Genomic DNA, 22,601 nt, shown 5'->3' with positions numbered 1-22,601 from the left:
GTCCTATTATTTACCAAACACGTCTGCATTTATTGCGACTACCGTCATGTGCCATTATTGCATTTACAAAATAGTTCTGGGTTCTAAAAGCTGTGTCTCCTGGGTTTTACAAACAGATCACAGCCTGGCTGGGTTCTGGGTGTTTCCCCGCTGTGGTTTCCTGGCCCAGCGCCAGGTTCATCCTGTGACTCCTCCCCTCGCTGGGGGGCGGGGTTACGTGGCCACCAGGAGCATAAAAGGAGGAGCTCAGGGCCCTCAGCTCCAAAGTGAGTCCCTTCCTCGCTGCCACACCGCACTCACCAGCCCACAGCCGCTGCTGCACCATGAAGCTGCTGACCGTCCTCATGCTGATCGCCCTCCCCGTCTCCTGCTTTGCAGGTGAGCACTGACACGGAGGGCGGGCTTCGCTTTGCACGGTGTTGTCAGGGCCCCTGTGGACGACCTCCTGTTCCCCACAGCCCAGCACACAGCCTCTCATTTCTCCAGGGTCCTCGTTTTCATGTGTTTGGCTTCTCTGGGCTGTGGAAGCCAGGACGGGGGTGCAAGGAGGCAGATGTTTCAGGCCTTGAAGGAAATCCCAGATCCTGAGTTTACTCTCCTAGATGTGAGGACTCAAGACCGTTGACCATAATCTTTCTGAATGTGCGTCTCTCCTGGGATGTAAGATGACAAACACCCTAGCTGTGCCCATAAAGGAATTCATACCTCTGTAAGTGAGCCCACTTTTGCATGCTTTCATCCCAGGTTCTGGCTGCCCGCTCCTTGAGAAAGTGATAGATGATACAATCTCTCCTGACGTGGACGTTGATCAATTCCTCAAGAATTATGAAGACTTCATAGATGATGAACCCACTGAAAACGCCCTAAAGGAAATGAAGCAATATTTTCTTAAGCAGGATGGTAAAACTGTGGACAGCCTACAAGTGATAGTGGTAATTTCGATTTCTTCTTTAAGTGTTTTGAACCCACTGGACAGGGCCATCAGGCTCTATGTTTGTCACTAATTAGGCTAAAGCAAGTGTCGACCATGCTTTATTTCCCCGACTTTCACTGTTGGTGAGTGTGAATAACACTATCACACCAAGAAAGCCATCCAAGGTTCAGTGCTGCTCTGTCTCTTTATTTTGTGGAATCTTTAGTGAGTGTAAATGAAAAGCACCTAGAGGGGGAAAAAGCTTGGGCAAAAACTCCCCGAATAGTCAGCTTAGAAAATATCTGATTCTTAAGAAGACCTTTCTTCACTTGTACAAGTGATCTGAATAACAAATTTTTCTTGTTTGTAGATCAAATAGTCAAACATTTTAAACTTTCTAATAGAGTCCAGAAAATTCGTTTTAAGGATTATTCCACACATTTTATCCACACAATCTAAAGTGCCCTTTCAAGCAATCGACATTTGTTAGTATAAAAGACTGAATCCCTGGCCACTAACTAAAGACCCATGAATGACACGTGCAGATGGTGGGCATGAACCCACCAGGGTGAGGGAATTGTTTAAAACAAAATCAGTAGTTGAACAATGAGATCATCTTTCTAATCATAATAGATTGGATTCGTTTTTATGTAGAGTTTTTCTGTATCCTAATGTAACAATTAACACATTCCAGGGTAGACAATTTAGAAGTATTGCCAAAGCACAAACATATAAGTGTACGTCACTAAGAAGATTCTGAAACAGGGAGCAACAGGAAACAACCTTGAAGACATGATAAAAAAAAAAAAAAAAGCCAGTCACAAAATACACATAGAGCATGACTCCACTTCTATCAGTTTTCTAGAATAGCCGATGACTTGGAAACAGAAGGCAGAGTAATGGATTCCAGGGCTGGGTGGTGAGGAAATTGGGAGTGTTTAACGGGTGTGGATTGCACTTTAGCGAGATGCAAATGCCCTGTGGTCTGGTTGCTCTGCAAAGGGGATATTCTTAACACTACTGAACTGTATATTGAAAATGGTGAAAATGGTATTATTTATGTCATGTGTATTTAAAATAATTGCATTTTTTAAAAAATGGAACGACTGCTGTATAGGAATATTTTCCTTAAAAACCTAATTTAGGGGCTGCCGGATAGTTCAGTTGGTGAGAGCACAAGCTCTCAACAACAAGGTTGCCGGTTCAAATCACAGATGGGATGGTGGGCTGCGCCCCCTGCAACTAAAGATTGAAAACGGCGACTAGACTTGGAGCTGAGCTGCACCCTCCACAAATAGATTAAAGGATATGAGTTGGAGCTAATAGGCCCTGGAGGAACACACTGTTCCCCATATTCCCTAATAAAATTTTTAAAACAATACCTAGATTACACAAATCAGTCGGAGTGCACATCTCCGATATTTTATGGCCCAGAAAGGATACGATGGAGGTATCAGATTGTGTCCTGTATTTCTAACATTTAAGATCATACAGGAATTCTAAAACTTCACATGTCATCATATGTGAGCTGACATATTGAAAACTGGTAACACTGCATAATTTTGTTAGATACATTATTTCAAAGAACAGGAAACGTGCAGATAAAATTATTAAAGGGTCCCCTGGGGCTGCGGTTGGAGAGACCTGGAAATACCAGTCCTCTTAGCTATCAATTAATGTATCCTGAACAATAGAATGATGAGATAATTCTGATTTTACTTCCAGCGCTATCTTTCTTGAATGTCAGATGTGTGTAGACAAATCCAAGAAAACAATGAGAAGAAATGTTTGGTTTTCCAGAGTTTCCTCTTATGAGGAATTGGAATGGAGGTGATATCTCTGTTTTGTTTTCCAGGACACAATATATAGCAGTGGCTGGTGTGCTGACTATTAAATTTCCACAAACCTTCGGCTCAGACAACTACAGAGAATGATCACAACGGAGTGTCTATTGGTAGAAACCACAACTTACGTTTCTTTTTTTTGTATTTTGATCTGCAAACTGCAAGACAATCGTTGAAACCTCAAATACATTTTCATTTCAATAAAGTATCTGCAAATCTAAAGTTCTTTTCTTGTGATCTGATGAAAATGGAGGCTTTAGAGAGACTCACACCACACACGCGTGTGCTCGCACACACGCACACACACTCACACCCATTATTTATGAAGAGCTCATGGTGCAGGACTACAGACTCTGAGCAGCACGCTGTTCCTCACCACCTGTAGCCCAACATCGACCCTTCTCTGGAAACTGATTTTCCTCCCCTCTCACCCCATCTTCGGGATGATCTCTGCCTTGCTCAGGCCCAAGGTCCTGGTGGCTGCGACAAGCTCAAGTTCCCACATGTCCTTCAGTCCCTGTGTCCGTGCTGAGCCCTGCTCACCATGGCCGGGCTCTCTGTGTCCCTGGCCTGAGTGTGCAGGGAGGGGAACAGCCAGCGAGAAAGGGGGCTCAGGCAGAGCAGGGATGAATCCTGTCTGCATCCTAAGATTGGATCTATATCCTCAACCGGGTTGTTAAAATCTTTCATTACAAAGTTACTTACTATACCCCTCTGCGCCATAACCCCAAACCTCAGGAAAAACGCTTGTTTGTCTGTGTCCCAGGAGAGTGGCCATTGATGCACTAATCAATGAACAGGACCCATACACACCTGCTTCATCCCTTTCACACCCTCAGCTCTACCACTTCTCCAGCCTTGTGGGCTGTTAGGTAAGATTCCATAATTACAGTTTCCTTCCTTTATCATAAGCCTCAGAGAATCTTGATCCTTAATGGAACACAAGTTCTTCTCATTGTTTCCCTCACTGTCCATCCTTTGACTGTGTCCTCCTGTGACCAGTTCTTACAATCATGGTCATTCACTCATGAACTTCTTGTTGGACACACATTTGTATCAGGCACTGCTCTTGGCATCAGGATACATCAGTGAGGAAAACAAACAAAAATGCCTTCCCTCAGGATGCTTATATTTTATCAAGGGGAGAGAAAGAATGAAGGGAATAAAGAGGTAAATTAAAAAGTATATTGGGAGGTGATAAATACCACAGAGGAAAATAAGAACAGGAGGAAGGGTGGGGGTGCGGTTTTAATTAGGATGGACAGGGAAGGGCTCACTAAGTCGTGATGTTTCAGCCCAGATCTGAAGGAGGTGAGGGAGAGAGTGGGAGGCGTCTGGGAGATGAGTATTCCAGGAGGAAGGACACTCCAGGATGTGATCCTAGAGCTCTCCTTAGTTTTTCCATAAACAGGTGTCAGCTTTAATTATTCCATGGCCAATATTCCAGGACACACAGATTAAGGTACGCTTGGCCCACCTATGTGCGATGCTAAAAGGTGTTGATTCTGAAATCTAGCTCACGCCTGAGTCACCTAGAGGTCTTGCTAAGACAGCCTCTTGGTCCTACCCTTGTCTTTCTCATCAATAGATCTGCATTGTCTTTCTCATCAATTGTTGCGTTTCATGCAAGCTCCCAGGAGATGCTGACATTGCTGGTGTGGGAAGAATATATTTAGAGACGCAGGGTTCTGGGGCATCTACTGATCTCCCCAAGAGTGTCCTGCCAGTCTGAGGGTTTGGCCCCCAAAACAAAGATTGACGTGGGGGGGTGAATGGACTACAGAAACCACTCCTACTTATTGCCGTATCTGAAGCTCAGCAGAGCAGGAGCTGAACATTCTCTCCCATTTGGAGTGTGTCCCCAAACTCCAGGTTGTGCCCCAATGGGACCCGGACAGGATTCCAAGCACTATGAGCTGCATGCGTAGGGCAGGGCACAGGAGACATGTTACGGAAGCTCAGGAGTAAACCATGAGTTCTGTTATTTTCCTTCCTTCTTCTTCTTATTTTTGAACCAAAAGAGATAACAGGACCATGACTTCATGGCAAGAGTTGGTGAACAAGATGAAGGAAACAATGTCTGATGTCCAGCAGCCTCTCCCACGTCATGGGCCTCCTTGGCAGCTCACAGCTTGTAGCAAGAAGTGTGAGCCTGCGTTAGGTGGACGAGGGCTGCTGGCAGGTGGTTTGTGGAAACAGCGAGTAGTGGTGCCTCAGCTGACACGTGTCTTGGATGAAATCAGGGCATAAATCCCTAAGGATCAACAGTGCACTATGGCAAGGGATGAAGAAATAAAGTTGGTTTGGAAAGTTTATTACATACAGTACATTGGAATATTGGGTACCAGTCCGATGCTGACAATGTTGGACAAACACCTGACATGGGCATTTTTGATACTTCTTAATTATATGCTGTATGATGTTATTGCTAAATGCATCCCTTAATGTGCAGAAAGAGGTCCTTCTTTAATTTTATATATCCATGGATTACATCACTTGTTACTAACATGAGGAAATTTTGTTCATGTTTTCCACCTTAAGCATGTAAATTCTGAAAATACTTGCCTCGTGAATGTGCAGATACAAACAGAATGAGTTTGTAGTAGTGATGTCACCTGATTCTTTGAATTCCTTTCAGCTATAGGGTATATATTGTCACTGAAATTATTTTTAATGATTTATCAGCCACGGTTTAATTAGGTCCTCCTTTGACTTTATAAAGGCAAGCAACTAGAAATCACTTTCTATTGAAAACATTTTCTGCACCACAATATGCTTCAATTTTTTCTTCAAGTCTGGCGATTTGTACATGCAGAGTCTGTGGTCTGTATGGAGATTCTGATGGAGGATGGTCCATCTCTGTGTTTGGTAAACTGGAGCAGGAGTGACTATGAAAGTGGAGGAAAGAAACAAAGTCAGTGAAAGCACACGTATGTATGTAGTAAAATATATTGGATGTTACCGTCTAGAAGTGGTTCCTTAAAACTTTTTACCCCCCTGGCATGAGTTCACCACTTTGAAGATCAAAGGCCAGAAGAATTCCTGGGATGTCAACCTGAGCCAGAAGGGACATGTGTGACCAGCGCATCCCGCTGAGGACAGGAGTCCAGAGACCTTGTGTGCCTGGGGGAAGTGGTTCCTATCCCCACCCAGCACCCTCCTCAGCCTTAGTTCCAAAATCCAGTATTTAGGATTTTAAAATCACAATGACAGTGACTCAGTCATGATCATAAAACGTTAATTATGTGACTGAAAAGTAGTGATTTTATCTTAACTGAGGGAAACCCCAATGGAACCAAAGGAAATTCAGAATCCCATTAAGTTAGCATTCAGGATAAATAAACATTCCTCGTTGGCAGAAACAGACTCTCTGATATTTGACTTTCTGTTTGAGGTGATTTTTCTGTTTGATTTAGTATTTCTATTTGCTTGTTTACATAAGGGTAATCGCTGACATTTACCTCCCGACACTGTGCTGAGCATTTTTCCTGACCGCACGTGGTCAGGACATGTCACTGACAGGCCTCTGGGAACAGTCTGCTCAGGTCAAGGTAACAATCATTTAGAATGTCCATCGGGGAGGAGCGTGTCATCAGTGAGATTGTTTAGCGACACTGGCTCCTGGTGATAATGTAAAGCAGTTCCCTTTTATCCCGTTTTGTCCTCATTTCTAGAATCTCCCATCAGTGCACCCTTCAGTGCCCAGCCCTGTGGGAACACTCCCACTGACTCATCTGCGGACTCTGGTGGGTCAGGAGCATCTCCCCTGTCCGGGCCCACTACATTGGACGGAGATGAGATAATGCCAAACCATTGTTTTTAATCTGCTCAGATAATGAAAATAAAGTAGGAAGATGGAGTTATACAAGTATAATATTTTGAAGGTAAAGAAGATCAGAGACTCAGGAAGTACTTCGGTACCAGAACAGAATAAATTGCCCACTTGGTCCTGTCTCTGCAGTGTGTTTTCCAAAAACACACAGTCCAACGGCTGAATAACAACTTTAAATAATTATTTTTAAGTGCATTTCTAAAACACATAGGAATACGCCGTGTGCACAATTCCTAAATCCTGTTTTACTCGCTCTTCAGTTTCTCTTACTTCCTTGTTCTTTACTCAAATGTCTCTCACTCTCACTCTCTCTTTATCCAACTTCAGTATCATTTATTTTTTGTGGAATCTGGATACAATTAACTGTAGTTAAGACAGTGCTCAATACTATTTAAGCCTCATTTTAGGTTCTATAAACTACTTCAGGATTTCAAATGTGAGAATTCACATTTCAATAGCTAAAAACCGAAATTTGACACAACAAATTTACTCAATATTGATGTGACTACACCAAGTTTAGTATGTAACACATGGACTTTAATTTTACAATTTTTGGTCTTTCTAAACCAAGTCACTGTTTCCTTATGTGTCCTCACCTATTGTGGGGACAGAGCCAGGAGTGCAGTTTCCAGGCTCTTGGCCTCATGTGGAAAGGTGCTGGCTCAGGTAGTAAATGGCCATCAACTGTGATTGGATGGCCATCAGCTGTGGCTAGTTGGCCGTCAGCTGTAACCAGTGAGCCATTGACCACTTGTATAACTGCCATGGCTACACTAGCAGAAAATGGGGGCTAGCAAGAAGATGGTGTTGGCAAGCGTGGATTGCAGTTAGGACGGCTGGTTGCGGACAGTGTGGCTCCTGCTTCCTGTGTCTCCAACCCAGCCGCCAGCGAGACTATAGTGGTATGACTCCCCTACCTATGGCTCCGTGGGTGTTCCTTTTTGGCCTAGCTATATCTTCCGTTCTTATGTGGGGAGCAGGACTAGAGACCCCGCCTGACACCCCACACGACAAATGGCAGAGCGAGCAGGGTCTCCCGTGTGACAGCTATGAAGCCTTCCCATAGGTTTAGACTATGTAAATAGATGATTCCTTCCCTTAAGACAGGGTGAAAAAAGACAAAGTTCACACCCAGAAAAAAAACTTTTGACCAGAAATTTTCAAATTCTAACGTCTGAGCAGATGTAACACCAGAAATAGGTAAGGGCCACTCTTCCTTAGGCCTTTCCCCATGTAGCACCGGAGGAAGTTCCAGTGTTGGCAAAAGAACACACAGGTTTCTCATTAAACTTTGTTCAATGGGTCTCAACCTTCTGTGACAATTTTTGGTCAAGTTGTTTCTATTAAATGGTACTCATTTAAAAACTAATAACTTAAAAACTACCGCACAAAAACCCCAGAAGATCCGTAAAACATTCTCTTTTCCTTCTGAAGGTTTTACAATTATAAACAGTCTTTTACTATTAAACTTCAAAGCCCAATCGAGACAAATACTTCTGAAGCCTCTGACTAAGACTAGGGTGGCAGGTATTGGGGATAATGTTCATTTAGCCCCTGAGCTTTGTGCGCAGACGTGGTGACCTTGCCAGCTCCTGCACCCATCTTGTCCACTGCTTTGGTGACACCCACAGCAACTGTCGTTCTCACGTCACATACAGCAAAATGGCCCAGAGGAGGGTATTCAGAGGAGCTCTCAATACACATGGGCTTGCCAGGCACCATGTTGTGGGGGCAGAGCCCCAGAGAGCATTTTCCAGGTTCTCGGCCTCACGTGGAAAGCTGCTGGCTCGGGTAGTAGATGGCCATCAACTGTGACTAGTTGGCCGTCAGCTGTAACCCTTGAGCCACTGGCCACTAATATAACTGCCACGGCTATTTTGGGGCGAGTTGAGTCGAGGGAAGTCGAGGAGAGAGTCGGTCGGTTGGCAGAAAGCGGACAGCAGGTCGCACGTCGTATGAATCCAGCCTCCAGTGAGACTATAGCGGTATGACTCCCCTACCTATGGCTCCGTGGGTGTTCCTTTTTGGCCTAGCCACATCCTATGTTCTTATGTGGGGAGTGGGACCAGAGGCCCCGCAGGCCGCCCCGCATGACACATGGCGCAGCGAGCAGGGTATGGCGCTGGCCAAAACTCTCCGAGGGATGGTGGAACAGTTTGTGCATGTGAAAACGCAGTCTCGGGAAGCCCATGAGGAGCCGCGCCAGAGACGGGGAGCACAGTCTGCCTGGGAGAGACTTGACCCCTCGGTGAATTGGTGGTTCTCTCGAGCCGCCGATGGCATGCTGCCCTGTTGGTCACAGCAGACATCACCAGCTTTTTGGTGGGCTGGTGCTGCAGGCTCCGAGGGTTGCGGACATCTTACAAGGAGGCCTCCACCCCCTCAGACACCTGGCACGGTGAGCAAGATTCCAACCAGGCAGGAATGGAGTCTGACTCTGGGCAGGAGGACGTGTGGCCCCCACACAGTGTATGGTGTTCGGTGGCCACTGTTCTCGGGAGTTGGAGCCCCAAGGAAGGGTTGGAGGACATGGACGGCTCTCCGGCCAGTGTGGAGAGGGCCCTGCAGGCTCTGGCTGAATGGTTGCCGGAGGTGGAGAAGGCTACAGCCAGCCGCGTGGGCTGGGTGTTCCTCACGGCCTTGAGTCTCAACACGGAAAATGCGCTTAATGAAATGTCCCAGGTGCTGGACCAGGTGTCCCAGTTGGAAGCGCTGGAAGCTCCGGTCCGCCTGTTGGAAAAGGGGCCCCACAGTGAAGAGGCAGAGGCAGAGGAAGTGAGTGGAGACAATGTAGCTCCCAAACCCCAAGCCCATCCAATCTTGAAGCAAAGGGTAAAACGTGAGCAACACTTGGGCCCCGGGGGCGTTGCTGCCCGCAACCCAGCTGTGACTGAGTTCACAACCTACACCCCTTACAGTCCCACTGAGTTGCAGGAGCTGGGGAGGCGGTACTGACAGCGCCCTGGAGAGCCAGTCTCGGCTTGGCTGTTACGTTTATGGGATGAGGGAGCAGACAGCATTCTCTGCTCCCCAGGGGATATGGAAAAGCTAGCCTTCGTGACAGTGCATCCGTCCCTGAGACAAAGGTTACAGAACTGCCATAGGTTGGCCCACAACCAGGGCAACCATTCTCTAATGGAGTGGCTCACTGCTGCGGTACGCACAGTATGGGGACAGGCTGGCGAGCTGCCAGCCACTGTGAGTCAATGGCAGTCATATATGGAACTTACGCAAATCATCTGTGAAATGGGTTTGAGACATGCTATTTTTAACCTCAACATGCAGGGCCCAGATGACGAGCTTTTTAGTGCCAGCATGAGAGATCTGGTTTTGGATACTGCACCTGTGAGTGCTTTTGGATCCTTGGTTGCTATTCTTACACCGTATGTAGGGCGACAGATCCATGAAGTTACAACTGCCATGGTCACCCTAGGGGATGTTGAAAGCCGGAGGCGAAGGAAGTTAAGACAGGAGGTCCATGCAGTTGAGACCTGGAAGCCCAAACCAAAGGTAAAGGGACGAGGTCACGGGCCTCAGAGAGTAACACGCGCACAGATGTGGCGTGATCTCGTGGCAGCAGGGGTTGATAGGAAGAAAATAGACCGACAACCCAATGCACTCCTGCTGGAACTTTGGAAACAGTTGCGTCTGGAACAGCAATTCCGGAGAAGCATAAAGGAGGAGTCTGGGAAAGCGCAACCCGTGTCCCTCCAGGACTTTATGCAGCCGCTTGAGGCCGACTCCTTCCAGCTTGATTAGGGGTGGGGCCAAGGTACCCATTCAAAGAGGACGATCAGGGACCGGAGGCCCCACGTGGAACTGTCCATGCATTGGTCCCCTTCTAATGTACAGAGGGTTTTGGCCCTAGTTGACACTGGCGCAGACTGCAGTCTTGTCTATGGGAACCCAGAACTGTTCCCCGGACCAGCAATCTGCATTGATGGCTACGGGGAAAAGACTGTGACTGTGAAAACCGTTTCCTTACCACTGGGTATAGGAAGGCTTCCTCCTCGTACCTACAAGGTTTATGTCCCCCCGGTTCCGGAATATATTCTAGGGGTGGACGTGCTACATGGCCTCAGCTTACAGATGTCGGTAGGAGAGTTCCGTCTCCGGATCCGGGTGGTGAAAGCGGTGACACGCGGGCATACTCACCACCCTCCTAAAGTTTTGCCACAGCCCTGGCACGTGGTTACAGTGCGACAGTACCGCCTGCCAGGAGGACAGGAGGAGATTGGTTGTACAATATTGGAATTGGAGAAGGCACATATTGTGAGGCCGACGCACAGTCCCTTTAACTCCCCAGTATGGCCTGTCAAGAAACCAGATGGGACCTGGCGAATGACTGTGGACTATAGGGAGTTAAATAAGGTGACACCACCCTTACACGCTGCAGTGCCTTCAATTCATGATTTAATGGATCGTCTGACTGTCCGCATAGGGACATATCACTATGTAGTGGACTTGGCCAAGGCTTTTTTCTCCATTGACATTGCACCCGAGTGTCAAGAGCAGTTTGCTTTTACTTGGGATGGGCGGCAGTGGACTTTTCAAGTCCTTCCGCAAGGATACTTGCACAGCCCCCCATCTGCCACGGGTTTGTAGCCCAGGATTTGGCACAGTGGGATCGCCCATCCTCTGTGATCTTGTTTCATTATGTCGATGATATTCTATTAACCTCAGATTCTCTTTCTGATTTAGAGCAAGCAGCTCCCTCTCTTCTCCGCCACCTGAAGTCACGCGGCTGGGCGGTGAATGAGGAAAAGGTCCAAGGCCCTGGCTTATCCGTCAAGTTTTTGGGTGTTGTGTGGTCGGGTAAGACCTAGGTCATACCTGAGGCGATTATTGATAAGATACAAGCCTTTCCCCAGCTGACCAAGGTCTCCCAACTGCAGACGTATTTGGGTCTGCTAGGATATTGGCGGGCGTTTGTACCCCATTTAGCACAAATGGCAAGGCCCTTGTACAATATGATAAAAAAGGGGGCCTCATGGGATTGGACAGAGGCTATAGAGAAAGGCTTCGTTGCCACGAAACGGGCAGTGCAGCAGGCACAGGCTCTGCAAGTAGTGGACCCTGGCCGCCCATTTGAACTTGATATTCCCGTAACCCAAGAGGAGTACGGATGGGGCCTCTGGCAACGGCAGGAGCATCTCCGGTTGCCAGTGGGATTTTGGTTCTAATTATGGAAAGGAGCGGAGTTCCGCTACTCTCTAATAGAGAAACAGCTGGCTGCTGTGTATGCAGCCCTAGTAGCCACAAAAGCCATCACAGGAACGGCATGGGTGTTGGTTCAAACAACATATCCCGTCCAGGGGTGGGTCTGTATGTGGACCCAGGGACCCAAAACGGGGGTGGCACAGACCACCACCCTTGCCAAGTGGGGTGCCTACTTGGAGCAACGTAGCACCCTTAGTTCAAGCCCTTTGAGCACAGAGCTACAACAGGTCCTGGGGCCTGTGGAGCTTGTAGCCCAGGCTGAGCCAAGCGCTCTGCCCAGAGGGGAGGACTTGGAGCCCTCGCCCTACAAAGAAGGACAGTCCCCAGTACCTGAGGATGTCCAGTTTACCGATGGTTCTTGCTGAGGGGCTGCAGCCATTTGGACGGCTATTGGTGTGCAGCCCAAAACAGACACCATTTGGTTTGATACTGGGATGGGCCTGAGTAGCCAGTGGGCTGAGCTACGGGCTGTGTGGATGGTAATCAGCCACGAGCCTGGGCCCCTAGTTATTTGTACTGACAGCTGGGCAGTGTTCCGGGGCCTAACGTGTGGCTCCCTACATGGAAACACCAAAACTGGTTGGTGGGACACCGTCCACTGTGGGGTCAAGCCATGTGGCAGGACCTCTGGGACCTAGAGCAGAGAAAGGAGGTGACCCTAATGCATGTCACAGGTCACTCCCCCTTAGTGTCCCCAGGTAACGATGAAGCAGATGCCCTAGCACGGGTCCAACGGTTAGAATCGGCCCCTGCCACTGATGTGGCCCACTGGCTGCATAGGAAATTGCAGCACGCTGGAAACCAAACCATGTGGCAGGTGAGCAGACGCTGGGGTCTGCCTTTGAAATGACAGGAGATAGTAGATGCCTGCTATGACTGTACCGTCTGTGCCCAGGACAGCCCCCAAAGGCGGAGGCTCCCCTGAGAGACACAGCAGATTATGCGAGGGAGGGTGCCCCTCACTCGCTGGCAAGTGGATTACATTGGACCCCCCACCCCCCGCCTAAGCCCACAATGCGATATATGCATTTACAGCAGTGGACACTGCTACGGGGTTGACGTTTGCTTGGCCATGTCCGGCTGCGGATCAGCAGCATACAGTGGTCGCCCTTACACGGCTGTGCGCCCTCTATGGGCACCCCCAAGTCATTGAAAGTGACAGGGGTACCCATTTTACGGGGCAAGAAGTGCAGCGCTGCGCTGCCAGGATGGACGTGCAATGGTTGTTTCATGCTCCGTATAACCCACAGCAGCTGGCATGATCGAACGCTACAATGGCCTTTTGAAGCAAGGTCTCCAGGTGTCAAAACACCCTCCCATGATGCATGACTGGGCCTCTCTTCTATGGGTCTCCTGAGAGTCTTGAATGAGAGACCATGGGAGGCAGGGCCAGCACCAGTAGAAGCTCTGCTACATCGAACGGCCGCTCCCATTCAATTACAAGTTACCACCAGTGAGACTCTGTTAAACCCAGGTTAGGGCAAAAATGGAAACATTTTGCTGCCAGCACCCATATGCTTGAAAGCAGGGGAATGACAGCAATGGACTTGGCACTGGCAGGTGCCAATAGGCTAATACGGCACAGGGACCCTCACAGAAGCCGCTTGTCACGTAGATTGTGAGGCGAGACCCTGTAGGGGTGGAATGTGGGGGCAGAGCGCCAGAGAGCAGTTTCCAGACTCTCAGCCTCACGTGGAAAGCTGCTGGCTCGGGTAGTAGACAGCCGTCAGCTGTGGCTAGTTGGCTGTCACCTGTAACCCTTGAGCCAGTGGCCACTAATATAACTGCTGAGGCTATGTTGGAGAGTCAAGTCGAGGGAAGTCGAGGAGAGAGTCGGTCGGTTGGCAGAAAGCAGACAGCAGGTCGCATGTCGTGTGAATCCAGCCTCCAGTGAGCCTATAGCGGTATGACTCCCCTACCTATGGCTCCGTGGGTGTTCCTTTTTGGCCTCACCATATCCTGTCTTTTTATGCGGGGAGCGGGAGTAGAGACCCCGCAGGCCACCCCGCGCGACACATGTCAATGACGGCAGCATCACCAGATTTCCAACACTTCGCACCATCTTCCAGCTTTTGATTTTCCCTGAACAATGATCAATCTTCTCCTTCATCGCAGCAAATTTGCAAGCAATGTGAGCAGGTGGCCATGAGCACAGGTGCGCATCTGGCACTGATTTGTCCTGGAGGGTTCAGCATAATCACCTGAGCCGTGAAGCCAGCAGCTTCCATTCGTGAGTGATCTGTGCTGGCACCAGCCCATTGCCACAACAATCATCTTTGCCAGACACATCTTGCCAGTGTCGTCCCCAGGAAGAGCTTCACTCAAAGCTTCACCGTGCATTTCAACAGACTTTCCTTCAGTTGTAACGCTGGCTGGAGCAAAGGTGACCACCGTGCAGGGTCTGACAACACCAGTCTCCACTCGGCCCATGGGGACAGCACCAACTCTTCCAATTCCGTAGCCATCCTGGAGGAGCAGATGCAAAGCTTATCAGTTGGACGAGGTGGTGGCAGGATGTAATCCAGAGCTTCAAGCAGCGTGGTTCTACTGACACACCCTCTTTACGGGTGACTTTCCATCCCTTCAACCAAAGCTTGTGACACTTGGCTGCAGCATGTTGTCACCATTCCAACCAGAAATTGGCACAAATACTAGTGTGTCTGGGTTGTAGCCAATTTGCTTGAAGTAGGTGCTGAATTCCCTAACGATTTCCGTGTCTCTTCTGGCTGAAAGGTGGCTCAGTGGAACCCATGTTGTTAACACCAAGAATTAGTTGTTTCACAGCCAGTGTGTAAGTTAGAAGCATGTGCTCATGGGTCTTCCGTTCTTGGGCAGACCTGCTTCAAGCTCACCACACCAGCAGCAACAGTGAGGACAGCGCCGTCAGCCTGTACTCATGTTTTTGACAAAGTCTCTGGGTTCTGGAGCATCGGCAATGGTCAAATAATATGTGCTGGTCTCTGTCTTGGCATAGAAAAAACCCCTGGTCGTTCGCAGAATGTAAAAGTATTTACGATACTCTACAAAAGTAAGACGATTTATTGAAACTGTAAGAGAGAGAGAAAGACAGTTGTGTTTGGAACTGGCAGAAGTTTTCACAGGGCAGCCTGAGAGGGAGAGCTGCGGAGAAAGACGGGTAAGAGAGATGCTGGCAGAGTTGGCCAGGGCAGCGTCTGATGGAGACAGCTGCAGAGACAGCGGGGTAAGAGAGAGATGCTGGCAGAAGTTGGCCAGGGCAGCGTCTGATGGAGACAGCTGCAGAGACAGCGGGGTAAGAGAGAGATGCTGGCAGAAGTTAAGCCAGAGGAGAGTCCCATGAGAGAGGTGACCCGATGAGAAGGAGTGTTGGGGTTCCGTATTTTTTCCACGCAGGATGTAGGGTGCTTATCAGCTTGTAGGGGGGTTGCCGTTATAAATGTCGTCTCCTGGAAACTGTCCTGTTCCCATCTGTGATGGACGTCAGCTTGCAGGGGAGTTGCTGTTGTGGTTGGGAACCGTTCTGTTCCCATCTAGGCTGGGAGATTGTTAGGTGGTAGGGGGTGGGCCTTGCAGGTGAGAATATTTGGTTCCCACCTGTGATGGATGTAAGGTGCTTGTCAGCCTGCAGGTGCAGTGCTGGCCAGGGGAGTCAGAGCCAAGCAGTTAATGTTTAAGCTCACTCCCGCCAGCTTACAAGCTCTCTCCTATTAACTCTTTACTTCTCTGCCCAGTCTCGGATTTCCACAGGGAGATATCAATAGCGATATCTCAGTTCAGTTTGTTTATCCAAGACCCAGACGTACTTGAAGGAGCCATTTCCCATGTGAGCAGCTCCCTTCTCAAATTACAGAATCATACACTTGAAACCCATGTAATTTTACTACCCTTTGTCACCCCAATAAATTCTAATAAAAAATTGCTTTTGTGTTTTTTTTCTTGATCCCACCACATTTATAGATCATATGGCCAGTAGTGGTTGATTTGCCCGAATCAACGTGTCCAAGACGACAATGTTGATTTGAGTCTTTTCCTTTCCCATGTTCACTTAGATTTAGGGATGGTTTTCACGACACCAGTGTTGTGGTGGCAAACCTGTTTTGAAAAAGCTCAAATATCTCCTTTTCAGTGACTGGAGTAGCATTACTTAGATCAGGGGTGTCAAAACTGTGGCACACGGGCCAACTGTGTTCCGTAACCCATTTTTAATTGGCCTGCAGCAAATTCCAAAAATATATTTAGTTTACTTAAACAAACCAGGTGAGGCAATACGTACTTCACCTCGAGTTAGTGGCCCGGCTGTTTGTGTATTTTACCGCATATGGCCCTTGGTGAAAAACGTTGAAAAAAGTTTGGACACCCCTGCTTTAGATCTTCCCCAGTCTCTTCATCTGGCTTAATAGAAGACAGCTGGATTCACATATTTGCTTCAGAATTACTTCTGTTGCAACGTACAGGTCATGTAGCCTCTGGAAATTCTACGTAACACTTGAGAGACAATGAGAATGAACGACTAAAATAAATCTTAATATTACTGTGAAAACAGTTTTGTTTTCCTAGACCCCCTGAGTCATAGGATCCCCTGAGCACTCCCCTAACTGCTGTAGTATGTAAATGTGTGTGTGTGTGTGTGTGTGTGTGTGTGTAGTGAAATTTCTCCTCTGCACATCAGAAAGGAGACTTGTCTTAAAACAGTTAAACACATATAGTGGATTCCAGAAACATGTGTGAACCTCATCTTTAAAAGCTATAATCAACATTATCACCTCAACAAATAAATACAGAAAACTTCATAGTTACATGAACAGGTTAATGATATTTGACAAAATCTGGTGACTTTTCTTAGTAAAAATCCTAAGTTAATTAATCATAGAAGAAAAGTATTTAGAACAAATAAAAGCAACTGTCAAAGTCAATGGCAGGATCACTGTAAAGAAATCGTGCTAAAGTCACTTCTATTGAAACCAGAGGGAAGCAGGTGATCACAGGGACATTCAGCGACGAGGCCGGTAGCACTTTTTCTAGGATGAGTTCGGGACCTTAAAACTCCGACCTCGTGTGAAAATACAACTGCTCATTTTCCAATTCAAAGTGAAAATTTTATTGCTGAGGCTAAATGTATTTGTAATGAATGATTCATCACATATGATTTGTAGAAAGGCCAGGCCATCCTGGGAGAATCCATGGTATGGCTGGGTCATGTGACAACCCCCGTGATGGGTTCACCTTGGGATAAAATCAAGAGTGAAGGGTCTTCAAACTCCATGTTGTGTCTGAAATGGCACATGGACTGGATCCCCAGCATTAGGAAAGGCACAAGTAGGGCACTGCACACCATGAGTAATTATTGGAAAATTCTGGGGCAAACCAAGCATGTCTGCTTTTTCCTTCATTCTTTTCTGTATGTAGGACACAGAAAGAGATTTAGCCATCACAGAACAATTGAGTTATGGCAAGAGTTGGCCAACAGGTGAAGGAAACAATCTCTGATGCTGCCGGCCTATCCATGTCGTGGGCCTCCCGTTGCAGCTCATGCTTGTAGCAAGAGGTGTGAGTCCACGTTGGGTGTACGAGGGCTGCTGGCAGGTGGTCTGGGGAGTAGAGAGAAGTGGCTCCATCAGCCCACAAGTTTCCCTGAGGAGCCTAGGGCATAATCTCCTGGGCTCACGCCTGCTCAAGGGAAATGGAAGGAATAATAACACTGCTGATGGAGTTTGTGAGATAAGGGGCATTGCTGATCTGGGCACCATCGGAGATGCTCACGGCTTTGGATAAACATTTCCATTTCAATTTTTCATACTTCTTATATATATCAAGTCAAATGTTATTGATAAATACATCTCTTAATGAGACGAATGGGGCCTACTTGATTCTACATATCCCTGAATAATATCACTTATGGTTAAGATAAGGAAATTTTAGTCACGTTTTCATATTTATAAGAGAAAAGTCTGAAAATACTTGTCACATGATTGTGCAGATGTGACAAGAATAAGTTTGTGGTAGCAATGTCACTCGAATTCTTGGATTCCTCTATGATATTGGCCAAAAAAGACATTGTAATATATCACTCAAAATTACTTTTAATGATTTATCCCCACGGGGAATTAGGTCCTCCTTTCATTTTATTCAAAGCACGGAATCAGACACCACTCTCTGGAGGCAAAATTTTGTGTGTGTCAAAATGTGACTTTGCATTATTGTAGGGAGTCTAGAGATTTATACATGCAGAGTCAATGCTGTGTAAGACGTGATGGGTGATGTGTACACTTTCTGTCTTTGGAAATGGAATGAGAATGTTTATGAGAGAGGAGGTGGGAAATGAGAACCAGAGTAACAAGATGAGACATATTATATAAAACTATACGTGGTCATGAAGATCCAGAAGTTTTGTCCTCCATGTTTCCAACCCACATACGTGTTAACCAGTCAGACTTAGCCCTGGAGAAGCCCTGGGATTCCACCTCAGCCAAAAGGATGTTTGTCCCCAGTGCATCCTGCTGAGGACAGGAGTCCAGAGGCCCTGTGCCTCGGGATGAATAACACCTCCCCCCACCCACCACCCTTTACCCTTAGTTCCAATATTCAGTTTTTATAATTTGAAAATCACAGTAACAGTCTTAGATGTGATCATAAAACAAAACTGAGATGATTGAAAAGTAACTATCTCATTTTTCTCCGTTAACTGAGAGAAAACCCAATGGAACCACAGCCAAATTCAGAAACACTCTTTGTTAGCCTTTAGGATAAATAAACATTCCCTGTTGGCTGATTTGGTTAGACTCAGTTTGATATTTGCCTTTGGGAATGAGGTGATTTATTCTGTTTGACTATTACTTACACTTTTTCTTTTGTGTTGCATAATTGTAGTGGCTGACGGTTACTGCCAGACCCTGTGACGAGCATTGTTCCTGTATTAATTCCTTTATCCTAACACACATCCTGTGACACAGGCTATTATTATCTCCCTTATTTTACTGATGAGGAAACTGAGGCAGGGAAGGTGGGCACCTTGCTGAAGGCTCCACAAGTGCTGAGTTCCAGCTGAGCTTAAACCAGGTAGTCTGGCCCTAAATATGGGCTATTCCTCACTACTCAATAAACGAATCCCTTCTAAAATTGAAAGATCCAAACAGCATTTGAAAACAAAGTCTAAATCAGCCTGATTAACAATCTGATATGGCCTGGATTGAAACTGTAGCACCCTTGAGAACAGTTGACATCTTTAAATTTTCTAATATTTCCTTCAGGAACAAGTGTGTGCCTCGGATTTTTACATTCCGTGTCATCTTTGAGTAGATTCCATCGTTTTACCCTTCAAGCTTTGCATGTTTCACTTGTGTAAACTGCAACATACTTTTGTTGTGCTAACATCCCTGTGGCCAATGGTGTCATTTCCTCGTTGAGTCATGTCTGGGTGACACAGGATGATGGGATTGTGATTGTTGCTTCTGTGCTGATCTCGTAGGCAGCTCCACAGTGAGCTTTCATCTGTTCTAACAGTTATTTCCAGTAGATTCTCTTAAATTTCTCTGATAGTTGATCAATCTATTACATATATCATGACCAATTGATTGATTCATTTCTTATTCTCATTCCCCCCCCATCATTAGAAGGGAATGTTCTCACCTAGATGGTTGTCTTTGTTCATAGTTTTATTTCTTACAACAGTTTTATATTCGCAGAAAAGTTGAGCAGAGAATAAATGCAGTTCCCATATGCCCTGTATGTCCGTGCAGGAACAGCCTTCCCCACTGTCAGCTTTCAATTCTTTTGTGTCTATACTCAGAGGTCGACCAGGTCGAACAATCATAATGCTATTTTCATTTTTGAAGGCCCTCCAGACTCTTCCCATGGTGCCTGCACCATTTCATATCCCCAACAAAGACGCACAAGTGTTCTTATCTCTCCACATACAAACCAACAGGTGTAATTTGAATTTGAATTTTCGATTATGCCATGACACTGAATGTAAAACACCCATGTGATTTTGACTTCACATCTGAAGAACAGCAAAAAAACACCAGGGCAAAACTCTAGGTGTGTCTGACCTCAGCCATCCACTCTGCCTGCATTGCCCACAGATACAAAGGAAACTACTTGCTGTGGCCCATGCTGTCTCTCCAGGCACAAAGCCCTCCCTCTCCCACCAGGCATCCTGTATGTTCCAGGGTAACCTGGGACCTGTGTTCCCAACAAGCCACATGGCTTAAGCTGTCTGGTCCCTCATGCTGTTGCCGCGGATCCCTCCTCCCAACATTTCTTCATGACAACATTCTGTCTGTTCTGAGTGGTTGTCAAGCCCGCTGCCCTGTGACAGACTACTTGCTAATGCCTCTCCTCAGAACTGTCATGGCCCCATCCCCGAATTGTCCATAGAGCACCCGCTTATGGTCGGGGAGGCTGAGACCTGCCCACTGGGCGCTTCTACTGCTGGGTCTCTGATGACCCGTGTGATGCTCCTATTGGACACGGGAAGTGAATGGGGACTTCTTTTGATCGAATTAGCACTGACTTGATAGGAAATCTCTCTTGATGTTGTTGGAAACATTCTGTTAAACAAGGAAGTGAGTTGGCGGAGGTAGTCTTCCTGTTGGCACTGGTTTCTGTTGGGATATGAAACCACTGATTGTTTGTACACTAACCAGATTTAGTGCTTTGTCACTAATATTTATTCATTCATTCCGGGCATATTTGATGATCCTCTTCATGGTGCCACTCACGATGATAAGTAAAGATGAGCTTGTCAGGCACTGAGCTTTCATTAAGGAGCTTCATTCCAGGGGGGCTCCCTTCAATTCACTGACTGTACATTGGTAAAGCTACAACCTCAGCTTTGCTCCAAAGGTGAGGAGCATGGTGCCAGCAAGACCCAGCTTTGACCTGTCACCGGGGTTGTGACATGGATGGTGGCATCAGCCCTCAGGGAGGAAGGGAGGGCTGGACGCCAGGCCTTGTGACCTGCCACGTACTCTGTGGGCAGGACCAGTGAGGCTCACTAGGTGCTTATAACCCTGGGCTCCCAGGGTCCTGAGTCCAGCTCCTGTAATTGCTCATCTTTTGTGAAAGCTGAAAACTCAAAGCAAAAGAAACCATGAGGCTGTTGTTCCCTGTCCTGCTGGTCACTCTGGCCTTTTGCTGCTACGAGGGTGAGTATCATTGCTAACCAGACTGGCACCTGTCCTGGTAAGTTCCCTGCTCTGAACTACATCACTTATTTGGGGAAGGGGGTGAACAGATCCCAATTCAAACCTTTTCCACTTCTTGTGATCCAGTCCCCCAAAGCTCAGGGTTCATATACTCAATTCCCAATACTCTGGAACTTTCATTTTAAAAATTGCGTTGCAGGCACATGTGAGAGTTCTCCATCTGAAGCCTCACTCCGTGTCTGTGATCATGTTCTCAGAAGCTACAGGACAGAATTAAATTGGGATGTGAATCACTGTTCTGCCACTTGGCAGCATTGTGACCTTGAACACAATGCTTAGTCTCCAGGTCTCCTCTTACTGGGTTTCACAGCCACCACCAAGACCAGCTACGACAGTGGAGTAACGTTAAGTAGGTCCAGAGACCAGCTCTAGGTGTCCATACCCAGTCGTTATCCAGTAGTCATCAGACCTTCTCCTGCCCGGGGTCTTTAAGGTGCCAGGTGAGCCCACAGCTGGTGACTCATAGCTTCAGACACACAAAATGTTACAGCTGGAGGGTTTTAGTTCTCGGTTCAAGAAGAACCAGCATTCTCCGATTCTGAATAATAAATCTTCCATGGGCTCTGCCAATAAGCAGCACGCTACCCGCAATCCCTGCTCGTCCTCTGAGAGCACGAGCACAGTGGGAGCAGAACCAGAGCAATCATAGGGCTCCATCGCCATCGCTCTGATCTAACTCTAGCCGTTCATCCAACACCATTTTGTGTGTCTCCATGACCTCGATCCTGACCCAAGTCTTTTGGAGTCTTTCTCTTTCATCTGACTCTCAGAGCTTCCTCGTCCTCCCCGTGCTGTCTGATTAGGGTCAGATGAGAGCCTGGAAGGGCACTTTCCAGGCTGCAGGTGACTCAACGACTGAGGGGATGGAGAATCCAGACCAGAAGGGGTTACTTCAGGTCTCAGCACAATTGCCTTGGGGTCAAAAATAACTCTGAGTTCCCACCTCCCACCCTCTCTGAGGAATTCTGTACATCACTGCACAATAAAAGAGCCAATCATACTTTTGTGTATAAGCTTCAGATGTGCTGAACTTAAACTCATATTTTTTTAACTTTGTAGCTGTGTCGGCATCCAATGACATAATTCTATTGCATAATTTAGTTTCCAAAGAGCATCTTCCAATACTTAGCAGGTTTACTGACCTCTCTCCAGATTTATTCCCCCTTCTATGATCTCTGGTGAGATGTGACTCTACCATTCACTTGAAAGATTGATTACTACAATCTCCTCTTCCTCAATATCCAAGAACAAAGAAGGTGTCATTCTACGGAAAGGCAAACCTTCGTTTTTGAAATCTAGGGAAGGTGAATTTCAGCACAGCAGGAGAGATGTGGAGAACAGTTAGTGTCTTTTAAAAATAGTAAAAACTGAACTAGGAAATCCTCAAATCGTTTTGCAGGACTCCCTTGCTCTGTGACCTTGAGGAAGTCAGGACTTCTAGGGTTTGCATGGTCATTGGCACAATTGTGTGATGAGCTCATAAAACCACTGGGGTTCCTGTCCGGGTCTAACATCAGAGAGGAAAAGGGACTTTCTTTATATCACTTGTATTTCTTTTTCTTATGTTCCAGCCAATGCAAATGTGTGTCCATCCTTTGCTAATGCAG

At 47.0% G+C, this 22,601-nt stretch overlaps 1 protein-coding gene and 1 pseudogene across 1 annotated transcript; one reads left to right on the top strand and one right to left on the bottom strand.

The window, feature by feature from the left end:
- The first annotated feature begins 231 nt into the window (after positions 1-231).
- LOC141572469 (mammaglobin-A-like) lies at positions 232-2,957 on the top strand. The gene is made up of 3 exons (XM_088790015.1): positions 232-378; positions 745-932; positions 2,769-2,957. Exons 1-3 carry the CDS (start codon positions 324-326, stop codon positions 2,805-2,807), a joined length of 282 nt encoding a protein of 93 aa, XP_088646141.1. The 5' UTR covers positions 232-323; the 3' UTR covers positions 2,808-2,957.
- A 5,147-nt stretch (positions 2,958-8,104) lies between these two features.
- LOC148755976 (elongation factor 1-alpha 1-like) lies at positions 8,105-21,657 on the bottom strand (annotated as a pseudogene).
- Between the last annotated feature and the right edge of the window lie 944 nt (positions 21,658-22,601).

The sequence above is a fragment of the Rhinolophus sinicus genome, chromosome 14 (assembly GCF_057876585.1).
Source record: "Rhinolophus sinicus isolate RSI-liver-muscle chromosome 14, RSI-T2T, whole genome shotgun sequence".
Taxonomy (NCBI): domain Eukaryota; kingdom Metazoa; phylum Chordata; class Mammalia; order Chiroptera; family Rhinolophidae; genus Rhinolophus; species Rhinolophus sinicus.
Note: the sequence above shows the minus strand (reverse complement) of the source record. Positions and strands in the feature narration are given on the sequence as shown.

Coding starts and splice junctions, on each gene's coding strand:
- LOC141572469 (XM_088790015.1), top strand. CDS start 324: ATGAAGCTGCTGACCGTCCTCATGCTGATCGCCCTCCCCGTCTCCTGC. Junction 379..744: donor CCCCGTCTCCTGCTTTGCAG/GTGAGCACTGAC, acceptor CTTTCATCCCAG/GTTCTGGCTGCCCGCTCCTT. Junction 933..2,768: donor ACAGCCTACAAGTGATAGTG/GTAATTTCGATT, acceptor TTTGTTTTCCAG/GACACAATATATAGCAGTGG.